The 13,200-nt window shown below is 44.2% G+C and overlaps 1 protein-coding gene across 3 annotated transcripts in view; it reads left to right on the top strand.

Annotated features, from left to right (window-relative positions):
• The first annotated feature begins 525 nt into the window (after positions 1 to 525).
• Positions 526 to 13,200, top strand: part of SEC14L1 (SEC14 like lipid binding 1) — a 62,902-nt gene continuing 50,227 nt past the window's right edge. For all 3 annotated transcript variants that reach the window (XM_032241543.1, XM_032241541.1, XM_032241542.1), the window contains exons 1-2: positions 526 to 659; positions 1,478 to 1,570. In XM_032241543.1, the coding sequence (XP_032097434.1) occupies positions 1,508 to 1,570 (63 nt within the window). In that variant the 5' untranslated portion in view covers positions 526 to 659; positions 1,478 to 1,507. The remainder of the gene's footprint in view (positions 660 to 1,477; positions 1,571 to 13,200) is intronic.

Raw genomic sequence — 13,200 nt, 5'->3', positions numbered from 1 at the left:
AGGTGAAAGTCTTTCAAGATTATCTCTCGGAAAACTTCATTTTACAGAGATGAAACTGAGTCCCGGGGAAGTCAAATGGCTCACTCGAGGCCACCCGGAGTTATTCTGTAGTCGTTTTCACACTGTCAAATGGTGGTGTTTTCCTCCATGACCTGCTCCTTTGAGAGGTGTGCCAGACATACCAAAGTTCCAAACCTAGACAGGAATTTTAGACGTGGCGCAGTGGCTCATGACTATAATCCCAGCACTTTGGGAGGCTGAAATGGGCAGATCCCTTGAGCCCGGGAGTTTGAGAGCAGCCTGGGCAACACGGGGAAACCTTCTACAAAGAATATGCATGGTGGTGCGTGCGTGTGGTCCCAGCTACTTGGGAGGCTGAGGCTGGAGGATCGTTTGACCCCAGGAGGTGGAGGCTGCAGTGAGCGGAGACTGTGCCACTGTGCTCCAGCTTGGACGTCGGAGAGAGACCCTGTATCAAAAAAAAGATTGGAATCTTGGAAGTTTCTGAAATAAAATATATCTTGGTAATCTGTCTTTTTTTTTTTTTTTTAACAGCTAGACTTTGGGCGCCTTGAGGATATTCAGTTTGTACGTTTGAATATCCTGTCACCATGTTCAGCATAAAATATCATTCTTGATGATTATCCTCAGCAAGACAGGTAGGCTCATTTGATTTTTTTTTTTCTCACTTTTCAAAAGGGGAGGACAGTCCCAGAGGACTGGCAAGTCCAAGTATGTTTTCAGAGCAATCTTTGTAGGCTGGCACTAGAGAATGTTTATTTATGCACCCCTAAGAGGGGGCTCCTTGAGTGTGAATTGGGTGTAAGCATTTAACCGATGACTTACCGATAGCAGCTGTTTGAGGCTGGAGATTTCAGTGGAGCCTCTTAAGCCAGAATACTTGGCCCCTCTGCCACCTGAAGACAGGTCTCCGAAGCTGTAGTGTACACAGTTAGGAAATAGGAATTGACACGTTTCCTTTGAAGCTAGCTTTTGAGGAGTATTCCATAATTTGAAATACAATAGTATTGGTTTCCACTTTTGTTTCCCCAGAGCTAATATCTTAACATGAGTTCATTTTTATTTGGCTTCTAATAGAAGTTCAAGAGACAATGATCCGAGCACTAATTATATTGGTTATTGGACTAACAGAATCGTAACAGTTCATTGCCGGAAAGGACTCAGGTCAGGTCACGTAATGAATGCAGAGGCCCAGCAATCCCCATGAGGGGACTGGAGTCCGTCTCACACCAGTACTGTTTCTCTCATTGCATTGGGGCTTTGTCCAGTTTTTATTGTCTGATTACCTCCCTCTACCCTTGTGTATTTAAATATCATCTTTTCATTTTTGTGTGCATAGAATTAATGATTTATTGTGGTCTCTGTTGTTAGAATCTGGTATGATGTGTTGGTGCAGACTTATTAATAATTTGTTTCTGTATTGTGGTTATTTATCACATATATTTATGTTTTGCAGGTGTGAGAGGATTGCTATTATATTACAATCATGGTGCAGAAATACCAGTCACCAGTGAGGGTGTACAAATACCCCTTTGAATTAATTATGGCTGTAAGTACTTGACATTTCAGTTTATTCTTTGGCTTCTTATTTTTAAAGAACAGTGTTAGAATTTGATGTTCTATAAATTTAACATTTATGGTTTGTCTCCATGGCGTCACTTTTACTTATTCTGTTTTTATGCTTGTGAGCTGTATCTAGAGTCTGTAAAATGTTTTTAAAGCATAAGCCTCCGAAAATAAAAATCTGCGCATTAAGAAAAATACACCTCAGGGTAATGTGTGAATTGGAGTTAATCCTCCCTTTGAACACATGGGAGTGGGATTCTGACTAAGCATTTCTTCCACGGGATTATGCTCTGTTTTTCCTTTGTTAGAGTAGCAAAGGGACGTGGAGTGTGGTCTCTGCTGCTCATGTGGAAGGAACGCTCTGCTTGTGGGTGACTTCACTTTAGGTACTGTTGGAACTGAGCACCTGGGTTGGAGTTTTACTTACATGATTCAAATGATTCCGTTGAATGAGTTTTTCCCCCAGTATCAAATCCGTCAGTTCAGTTAGAATTTCACACATGGGGTAAAGTCTTAATTTTCTTTGTTATTTACCTGAAGAATTTGGCTGAAAATAAGCATTTTATTAGATGCAAAGCAAACCTTTTCCAGTCATTTTTAAATGACTGTAGGGTATTCCTTCTCATTTGTGTTATTATTAAGATAGACATACCAGAAAATAGAATACAGACAGGAGAATGTGTCTTTCATGAGCGTACGCCTGCTGAAAACAGTTTATCAGACTCGACACACCTGGAATACTGGCATCACAGTCAGGAGCCAGAACATAGGCAGCCCAGGAAGAGGTCCGCCCTCCTTCAATCGAGCCACTGTTTGACTCAGAACACACGGGAACTGTTAACCTGTTTCTGTTCTTTCCTTAAATAGAAATGCAGGTGTTTTAGCAGCTGGCTGCTTCTGCTCAGCGTATGTTTGTGGGATTTATCTCGATCAATAGTTTTGAAAAACAAAAAGTCCTCTTAAGGGAACAATTTACATGCAAGGTTTTTTTTTTTAAATTAATTAATTAATATTTTTTGAGATGGAGTCTCACTCTGACACCCAGACTGGAGTGCAGTGGCGTGATCTCTGCTCACTGCAATTTCACCTCCCGGGTTCAGGCGATTCTCTTACCTCAGCCTCCCAAGTAGCCGGGATCACAGGCTCCTGCCTCCATACCTGGCTAATTTTTGTTTTTTGTTTTTGTTTTAAGTAGAGATGGGGTTTCATCATGTTGGCTAGGATGGTCTTGAACTTCTGTCCTCAGGTGATCCGCCTGCCTTGGCCTCCCAAAGTGCTGGGATTACAGATGTGAGCCACTGCACCTGATCCCATTTTTATAATTGAAATATAATTTACATACAGTGAAATGGTCACATGTCAGGTGTTCAGTTTGATCAGTTTTAATGAAAGAATCCCCCATACCTTTCTCAAAACACAGGACATTTGCATCCATCCCCCAAAGGTCATCTGGTGCGCCTTCTCTGTCAGGTGTGAGGTTTTGGTTTGTGTGTGGGTAAGAAGTTCTGTATTTCTCTTAAATATGTGTAATTAGGTTCATTCCTTGTTATGGTTGTTTAAAAAAAAAGAGAAAAAGAAATATGTGTAACTAGGGCTGTCCGTATTTTGTGTTGTTGACTTACCATGTTTGCCATTTGTATGTTATCTGTGCTATTTTGGCTTTTGGTTGTGTGGGGCAAAGACCTGCTCCAGCCAGCTTGGGAAGGAGTTTTGTGAGTGGGAACATGTATAGTGTGATAGGAATTGCACAGGAATCTGGGAATTTGAGCTGGGGTGGGCTGAACTCCAGAGCCTGGTGGTGAAGTGAGGTTCTGGCTGCTCTGGGGGCCTCAGCCACAGCTTTCTCTAGGATTTTGCCGGGAGGGTCAGTGCCTGGCTCGATGTGCTGGAGCCTTCTCCCCCACACCAGCTGGCTACTTTACTCTCCTGATTCCCTTCCCTGTGACTTCAGCCCGAGGACTTGCGTAGCTGTCCGAAAACCGTCTGGCCCCGGTTCAACTCTGTGGCATTTCTCGTTGCATTCTTTCAGTTTCTTGGTGACCAATTCCTGTCACGTTTCCTTGAGAGAAGCTTGATCTCGTTCATTCCCACCTCACCGCTGCCCTGGCCCTGGGTTGGAGGATATTGGCTAGCCTGTGGATTGTCTGCCCTGGGTGGGAGGCCTGACCCTTGTTGAGTGAGCTGGGCTGGTGGAGCTGGGGAGAAGGTGTCAGGGGTGGTGGGCCTGGGCAGCGCTGGGGAAGCAGAGTGGCTGCCCACGGGGCCCAGGTGGAGACAGGGCAGAGGGTGAGGGGGTGGATGTTTTCCAGAACACTGAGTGTGACTTAAAAAGCTTAATGCAACCCTGATAGTTTGAGGTAAAAGGCTGGTTTCTTTACCAAATGTCAGATTTAATAAAGGGATGTTTGGATTGTTTAACGTTCAGACTTCCTTATTTCCCTTACTTCACTATTTTCAAAATTGTGACGTTTGCCTTGCCAGTTTCTGCAGGACTTTACAGAAGAACTTGAAATTCAAATTCTGAGCTGCCACCAAGTTTTTACAATTAAACCATTTTAAAACTATTGAGGTAGTGGTTAATTTCCCTTCTGTTTCTTTCTCTCTTCTCTTTTTTTTAATTTTCTTTTTTATGATGTAAAACTTACTAGCTAGAAAGTGTTGTTTTTTTGTTTTGTTTTGTTTTTTTTTGCTTCACCAGCTTCAGGATATTTTCTTCTGAATTGTTAGAAAAAAAAAAAAAATAGACACTCAGATGCACACACATACATGTATATTTTGCCACCCTGTAGTATAAAGAAAACATTTTAAAATCTGGAAATGAAATATGTTACCTTTTTCCTTCCAAAGTCAGAGTGACTTTTGTGTGGTGTCCTTTGCTGCCATTTCTTACTGTAATTGTATAGTATAAAATTCTCAATATTTGCTTTATTTTTTCTTATCAAGGAAAACCAGTAGTATAATAAGTTAACCTGAAAATGCCCTTTACAGTTCATCATTCAGAGTGAGGAAAAATGTATGTTTACAGTCAAGGTCAGAATGGAACTGTAGCTGACAAATTTGTGAGCATGTTAGAAAGCAAATGTGCATCAGTGGAACGCAGGATGGGTCAGGAGTGGCCGGCAGGTGCCCGGCACGCAGTCGCGGGAGATGGGTCCGAGTCCTGGTTTCTGTGAGTCCTGTGAAGAGAGAGTGGGAGAAACGCTGCTCTTTCAACTTAATGTCCTTGTTTGTATTGCCAGAAAATTGTTTAGGTAAAAAGTGCCTAGTATAAACAGGTACACAGTTGGGTCAGATATGTTAATTGCATTTCACTTGATTTAATGAAAATTTACCATTTGTTTTGAGGTCAGTACCATTAAAAAACCATGTTGAAGTTCTCATTAACTCACTTGAGTGGTATGTATATAAGCAAAAACGAAGTGGTGGTTTTTCATATTTGTGGCATGTTCTTTTGTCAGCTACCAGCCTAGAAACAGAATGTCAGAGCTTTGAGTTGGAAAAACCACCTAGCTCAACCCTCCCTCGGAGGGCAAGGAACCTGAGACTCGGAGGTGGTGAAACTGACACAGGTAGTGCAGCGATCTGATTCTCGACTTGAGCGTTCTTCCCTCATACCGTGTTTCTTCTCCCACCCAGGGGTGTGCACCTGAAACATTTCATCAAAGAGAAGTACAGAACTTCTTGCCCACACACAAACGAAAGGGTCTTCCCTTCCCCTGACAGGGAAGGTGCACCAGGGAACCTTCTGGGGCAGTGGTTGCAAACGTCCTGTGTTTTGACAAAGATGTGGGGGCCTGATTTTTTTAAATTGAGTTTTAATTTACATATAGTGAAATGGTCAGGTCAGGTGTAGAGTTTGATCCATTTTAACCAAAAAGGCTGTTCTTCCTGGCTTGTGCGGAGAGAAATGGATCAGTAAGGACACTCTGATTGTGCCTTAAATGATTTACAGTTTCCCGGGGGCATAGTGATGAGGTCTCACAGATAAGGAACTTGGAATGGGAGGTATAATTCTAGGGTCCTTGAGTCGAAGTGTTTCTTTTTGAAATTTCTAACGTAAAACACAAGCTTTAAAAGTTAAATATTTTCAAGTGCCGCTCCCTCTCACCCCATGTTAATGGTTCCCTAATAAAGGCTTCAAAGGGAAAATGAAAGAGGTGGGAGGCCCCCTAGTGTAGGGGGCAGCGTGGGAGAGGCCAAGGTCTGGAGCCCAGGGCCCTTAAGGAGAGTTGTGGGAGAGGGAAGAGCTGGAGAGGCCGCCTTCTGGACCCGATTTCTGTGGTGATGGCCGCAGGCCAGACGATGACTTGGACTCCAGTCTTTTCTTCTCCTGAGGACAGCTGCCCTCATTGTGACCGATGGGCACACACGATAGAGGAGGCTCCACTAGCTCCTGTGCACCCCACAAGTGGTCACCTCGTCCAGTGCCGTTTCTGCCTAGGCTTTCCATTTCACAGCAGATGTGGTCACCTCATTCTTTGCTCTCTCCTTTCCTCTCCCTCGTCCCACTTTCACTGTGCTCCAGGAGTGCTCGTGTTCTCTGGGAACCCCTTCAGTGTCTCTGTCCCTTCAGCAAACACACCCTTTAGACTGTGTCCTCAGGAATCAAGGCACATGGTCCTGTCCCTGTCTGTCCCAGCACTGCCCCTCTCTCTGCAGGGAAAGACCGGGGTCCCTTGTTCCTTTGCACACTTAAGTCTTTCATCCTTTAGGCCACTCTGCGTTCCCCTGCCACATACTTTCCATTGTGCCTGTCCTGTGTTGAAGGGTTTACTGTTACCTGTCCTTGCACATCGCAGCTCCTGTGCTTTTTCCGGCAAGGCCCTTTATGGCTGTGTCCTGCCTGGACTGTTTAACCTTACTTCATAATCATGCACACTTCCCAGCCTGAACTTTAATGTTTGTTTCTTTCCTGTTCCCGCTGGCCTGGAACACACTGTGCCATTTCCTGCCCCTCTTTTCTTTTTTCTTTTCATACTTCTTTGTCTCGGATGCTTGCCTTTCCCCATCTGTCTCTCCAGATCTAACCCATCTTGTCCTTCCCGCATCCCTGATGCCTCTGAAGATGCCATTCATGTTTCTCTCCCTTCCCCGGGACACATTCTTGACATTGTAGTCGGTATTAGGTACTTACACTTGGAATGGGAGTTTTCTTTGTTCACAAAGGCTCTTGAGTGTTGCTCTCCAACTGTGTGTCCTTCCAGGGTGGTGACCTTGCCTGTTATTTCTCTTGTTCTGCCAAGTGCATGTGCTAAGTACATAGTCTTTGGGCATGCAGATGCGTGTGACTTGTTCACACCACTGTGAGGATGAGGACCTGGTGAATGGTGGAAATTCATATCTAAAATGTATCTCTAGGGCATGATGGTGCCTGTCTGTAGTGCGGTTACTTGGGAACTTGGGAGAGTGAGGTGGGAGGATTTCTTGAGGTTAGGAGATTGAGACCCACTTGGGCAACATAGCAAGCTCCTGTCTCTACAAAAAAAATAAATTAATAAATAACCCTGTTGCGGTGCTGTGTGCCTGTAGTCCCTGCTACTCAGGAGGCTGAAGAGAGAGAATCCTTTGAGCCCAGGAGTTCAAGGCTGCTGTGAGCTATGATCACACCACACTACTCCAGCCTGGGTTGCAGAGCAAGACCCTGTCTCAAAAATATATAAGTAAATAAAATGCATCTCTGATCCTGTTTTCAGACAAGGGATTTGTGTTTTCTACATAGAACAGAAGTAACATGCTATGATCTTTCAATTAACCAGTGCTTCACCAAGGAACAAAGCCCTTTTGTGATAAAGTTGGTTAATTTGTGTTTTTTAAAAAATATTTTCATAAATTTTGCAAAACCTTGTTGCCAAACACTGTCATGGCAGTAAGTGGTGTGCTTTTCCAGACTGAAAAACCGGAAACCTGTTTGCCGGTGTATAGGTTTTGTTTTTGTTTTTAAACACTGTTCCTCGTGGAGCAGGGCTGACCCACAGGCAGTGCACTTGGGGCAACTGTGGTTATTGATTAAATAGCCCCAGTGCAGCAAATTTGTTTCGCTCTCCTGATCCTTTTGCTTTATTTTCTTTTGTACTCTGGCATTTGGGTTTTTTCCCCCTTCCTCTCAGGTGTCTCATGTCTTCCCACTAAGACTAGAGAAAGGAAGAGAAAGAGATTTGCTTTGAGGCCAGGTACAAACCTGTGCCTGCCACAGACCAGCTCTGTAACCTACAAGGCCGGTGACTAGTGTAAGACTGCTGTGGGGAGTGCTGGAGTAAAACAGACAGCAGGGGTGAGAGGAGCAAGGGGGATCTGGTGGGACCACAGCCTCCCCGTCTCCCTTCCAGATACCCTGCCCTTCCCCTCCTACAAATTCCAGGGGAACTGAACCAGTTTATATGTCAGTAAATCACTATGAATGTATATCTCTGTTGGATCAAATAGGCATTTATACTAAACTATTTCATCTGTTCCAATTTCATATACAAGACAGGGAGCTGTGAGGGATCCCAGGAAGGACATGTGACTCCTGTACCTTACTTCAGGGTGAGAAGATCCTGCTCTTCCTAGGTGGGGGCGTGCCTTCTGGAGTGCAGCATCCCTGAGGGAAAATACTTTCTGAGGTGCAGCTGTGCCCATACTGCTCCTCTGGTTGGCTGGGCAGGAGCACAGGTCCTGCTTTGGCCTTCCTCTGTCCTTGTGGCAGCTAGCTGCCATCAGAAACTGTCCGTCCACCCACCTGTTCCTTGCCTGAATATTCTCTGAGCTGCCTGTCCCCTTTTCTCTAACTTGTTTCTTTGTCTGACTGAGATCCCGTGCACATCAGATTTTCAGCACTGTTTTCGTTATTAGGAAATATTTTCAGTCCATCGTTCATCGGCTCAGAGCACATCTTCTTTCTCTCATCCTAGATTTCATTCCTTGGATCTTTTTGTATTTCTGATTCTGGTTTTTTTAGTTTCTGATGGTTAGGTGTGATATTAAAATACATCTTTTTCATTAATCAAGGTAGTCTTAGATCGTCCAGCAGCCTAATATGTGGTAGAATTTGTTTTTACCCAAATGAATAAGCAGTCTACTTTTGGGGGTAGCTGACTTAAAACCCAACTTTGTTCAAGTCTGGACATAGAAGGAAATGTTCCAGTTTCTCTGACGATATGTAAAGGGACCTGGTCAATTAGTGGGAGATTGTGCTTTTCTCATTTGCAAAGTTGTGAATGCCATCGTGTGAGTCCTATGGCAGTTAATCAAAGCTGGGGTGTAATTAGATTTCCTTGGTTTTGAAAATGGACAGTTAGCATGAGCTTTCCTTATGTGCTAGTTTGTACAGAGCCAGACCTTTTCCCTTGTACTTCCTCTCTCAACATTATGCATTCCAATTGTTTTTTTTCCTGTGCTTTTTCTGAGCTGTATCCAAGTGCTTTTAATATGCTAGAGTGAAGGCACTTGTGGTGCCGTAGGAAAATATTTCAAGGAGAAATAAAATGGGATCAGATTCAGCTTCTTGGCTCTCTGATTCACCTAGTTTTGTAAAAGCAAGCAACCCCAAAACTTGGTATTGTGGAAAAGTTCAAGCATACACAAGTAGAGAGAATCATAATAAATGCCATTTACCCATCACCCACTTTCAGTGTTACCAGCATCTTGCTGGGTCTGGCACAGTGGCTCATGCCTGTCATTCCAGCACTTTTGGAGGCCAAGGTAGGAGGATGGCTTGAGGCCAGGAGTTTGAGACCAACCTGGGGAACATGGTGAGACCCTGTCTCTTTAAAAAAAAAAAAAAAAAGAAAAAAGAAATCTTGCCAATATTTTTATCAGTTCTCCCTACTTTTTTCTTTCCTGGTGTATTAAAGCAGGTTTCAGGTATTTTGTTAATTTGTTGACAAATACTTCAGCATCCATCTCTAACCTTTTGCTTTTATTATTTTTGTTTTTTTGATACAGGTTCTTGCTTTGTCTCCTAGGCTGGAGTGCAGTGGCACGATTATAGTTCACTGCAGCCCCGAACTCCTGGGCTCAAAGAGTCCTGCCTCAGCCTGCTGAGTAGCTAGGACTGCAGGCTCACACCACCATGCCAGCTGAGTTTTATTCTTTTTTTAATGTAAAATTATATTCCTCTTGCTTAAGATTACTAAGGTGGATTTTTTTTTTTTTTAAATCAAGATATTCAGTCGCTGTAGAGACCATCAGAAATGGCCAGTGCTGGCTGGGCACAGTGACGCACGCCTGTAATCCCAGTACTTTGGGTGGCCGAGGCGGGTGGATCACTTGAGGTCAGGAGTTCGAGACCACCCCGGCCAGCATGGTGAAACCCATCTCTACTAAAAATACAAAAATTAGCCAGGCATGGTGGTGGGCACCTGTAATCCCAGCTACTCGGGAGGCTGAGGCAGGAGAATTGCTTGAACTCAGAAAGTGGGGAGGTTGCAGTGAGCTGAGGTTGCGTGCTGCTGTACTCCAGCGTGGGTGACAGAGCAAGACTTCGTCTCAAAAGAAAAAAGAGAAAGAAATGGCCAATGCCAACTCTATTGCATGTGGCATTGGGAAGTTTTCATTTAGCCATCACCATGCCTCAGGTAAACCTCATTGGCTGTGATAGTGCCACTGTGCAAAGAGCCTGTTTCCTCTTTAAACACAATCACCGTGTTGCTGTCACACCTAACAGAGTATTAATAATTGCTGATATCCTCTAATCCAGAGTGCATGTTCATATTTTCTCACTGGTCTGAAAAATGTCTTTCGTAAGTTGCTTGGGTCCTGCTTCAAATCAAACCATTTGTATTTGGTTATTATGTCTCCCAGGCCTCCTTTATTCTCTAACACTCTCCCTCTCCTTTTGTTTCCTTTCATGCCATTGATTTGTTAGAGAAACTGGGTCATTTGTCCTGTTCAGTTACCTTAACCTTTGCTGATTTCATTGTTCCTTACAGCAAATGAGCACAAGGAGAAGGTGCAGACCTAAATTCAATCCATTCAGCCACCCTTTAGCAGTTCTGTTTATTTTTAAATTATTATTATTATTATTATTATTTTGAGGCGGAGTTTTGCTCTTTTTCGCCCAGGCCGGAGTGCAGTAGCGCGATCTTGGCTCAATACGGCTTCCGCCTCCCTGGTTCCATTGATTCTCCTGTCTTAGCCTCCCAGTATCTGGGACTACAGGATAGCACCAGCATGCCTGGCTAAGTTTTGTATTTTTAATACAGACTGGGTTTCACCATGTTGGCCAGGCTGGTCTCAAACTCCTGACCTCAGGTGATCCACCTGCCTCAGCCTCCCAAAGTGCTGGAATTACAAGTGTGAGCCACCGCGCCTGGCTGGCATTTCTGTTTAAACATTTGCTGGTAGAGATGGAAACTAATGGTTAAAACCAGCTGCTCCCTCTTTCTTCCTAGGATTATTCTATGTAATTTTGAGTTGCAAATAAGATGCAAAATATTTTTTTCCCAAATTAAACTGGGTCATTCTATTAATGGTTACTCCTTATTTATTTATTTTTATAGTTACTTTTTAGCGCACTGAATGAGTCCTCCTATTTAGTACTGAAAGCAGGTGAGAGGGATTAATTTATTGACAGCATTTCTACGTGTTACGTGAAGCAGGTGCCTGGTAGCAGTTTGGCCTGGGGCTGAGGAGGCGGGTGGTGTTTGTGTCCAAGGTGTCCAGTTGTGCTGGTCAGTCTGTCCTTGTTCTTTTCTGTTGTCTGTTTTGTTAGAGCTCTGGATAGGACTGTTGGGCTGCCTGGGGAAGCTTCCCCAGAGAAGTTCACTGTAGAGAGGGTTTTGGTTGGCAGATGTTTTAATTAATTCATCTCTCTTGACTTTTGACCTGTACGCTAGTGAGGCAGACACTTTTGTGTAGTTCTAGTGGAATTATTTTGCATGTCATAACAAGGAGCATGAACTGCAGTGTAATTCTCTTGAAAGGTACAATTTAATGTCAAGAGAACAGCAGCCCTCTGTACCCTTGTGTTCTGCACCCACAGATAAGACCAACCGTGGATGAGAAATGTTCAGGAAGAACAACAAAAATAATACAATAATGAAATATACAAATAAAACACATGTAACAGCTGTTTACATAGCATTTATGTTGTGTTTTTCTGTTTTTTTTTTTTTTTTGAGACGGAGTTTCACTCTTGTTGCCCAGGCTGGAGTGCAATGGCGCGATCTCGGCTCACCGCAACCTCCGCCTCCTGGGTTCAGGCAATTCTCCTGCCCCAGCCTCCTGAGTCGCTGGGATTACAGGCACGCACCACCATGCCCAGCTAATTTTTTGTATTTTTAGTAGAGACGGGGTTTCACCATGTTGACCAGAATGGTCTCGATCTCTTGACCTCGTGATCCACCCGCTCGGCCTCCCACAGTGCTGGGATTATAGGCTTGAGCCACCGCGCCCGGCCTTATGTTGTATTTGGTATTATAAGTAATCTAGAGAGAATTTAAAGCATATGGGAGAGCTGGGTGTGGTAGCTCACGTCTGTAATCCCAGTGCTGTGGGAGGCCAAGGTGGGAGAATCCCTTGAGGCCTGTATTTTGAGACCAGCCTGGGCAACATAGCGAGACCCTGTCTCTCTATGAAAAACTAAAAAAAAATAGCTGGGTGTGGTGGTGCATGCCTGTAGTCTCAGCTGCTCAGGAGACTGAGGCAGGAGGATGGCCTGAGCCTACGAGTTTGAGGCTGCAGTGAGCCGTGGTCCTGCCACTGGCCTGTGTGACAGAGCGAGGCTCTACATGTATCTAAGAGATGTGTGTCTGTGTACGTGAGAGGGTGTGTCAAATATAAAGTGCCACTCCATTTTCATATCAAGGACTTGAGCATCTACAGATTTTGGGATTGGAGGGACATCCTGGAACCAGTGCCCTACAGATACAGAGGGAGGACTCTGCTGGTCCCCCCCACCTTTTTTTTTTTTTTTTTTAAGAGAAGTGTCTCTTTGTAATTATGTATCACTATATAAAATAATTGTCATATGTATCTTTATATGTACTGGATCCATTTTCCATTCAGAAATCTGTCCTGTTTTTCAGCGATGTAGCGATGTGTACTGCCATGTGTGTCAGAGGAGTATCCCAGTTAGTGATGAGTGTCCAGTTGTAAACGTCACGTGTATTTGAATAGACGGCTGCGTGCTTCTTTTCCTCTTAGGGGTCTGGCCTCCCCTTCTGATCTGGACTTTTTTACTCCGCTTCCTTGCCTTATTAAGGTGCAGATGGACTGTTTGTTCCTTTTCCTCTGGTTTTGCTGTTTGGTGACCCCCAGTTGTATATTTTGCATTTTCTGGCAATAATAGGTGTTTTAATGAGTAGCTAATGCTATTTTAGGCATAGCTATCTGGCTCTCTTCCTGGGCAGCACTTCCTGGACAGCCTCATTTAAACCCTGTGGCTTCACCTTTCACTTTATAAAGGTCTCAGACCTTTATCCTCAGCCTAGATGCCCCCCAGGAGCTTCCAAACTCTGAGCCAGCTGCCTGCTAGACAGCTCCATCTCACTGTCCCAGGCAGATTTAATGCCTCCGAAACACTCCTGCCTGCGCCAAAAACATACACCCCAGCAGAAACAGACACACACCCACACCCACACTTACCCACCTACCCCAGTAAAAACCAAACCGATAAAACACCACTCAGCTCTC

Source organism: Sapajus apella, unplaced genomic scaffold (assembly GCF_009761245.1).
Source record: "Sapajus apella isolate SASKATOON/1434 unplaced genomic scaffold, GSC_monkey_1.0 scaffold48, whole genome shotgun sequence".
NCBI classification, from domain to species: domain Eukaryota; kingdom Metazoa; phylum Chordata; class Mammalia; order Primates; family Cebidae; genus Sapajus; species Sapajus apella.
The sequence above is the reverse complement of the archived record's forward strand: the minus strand, read 5'-3'. Positions and strand labels throughout refer to the sequence as shown.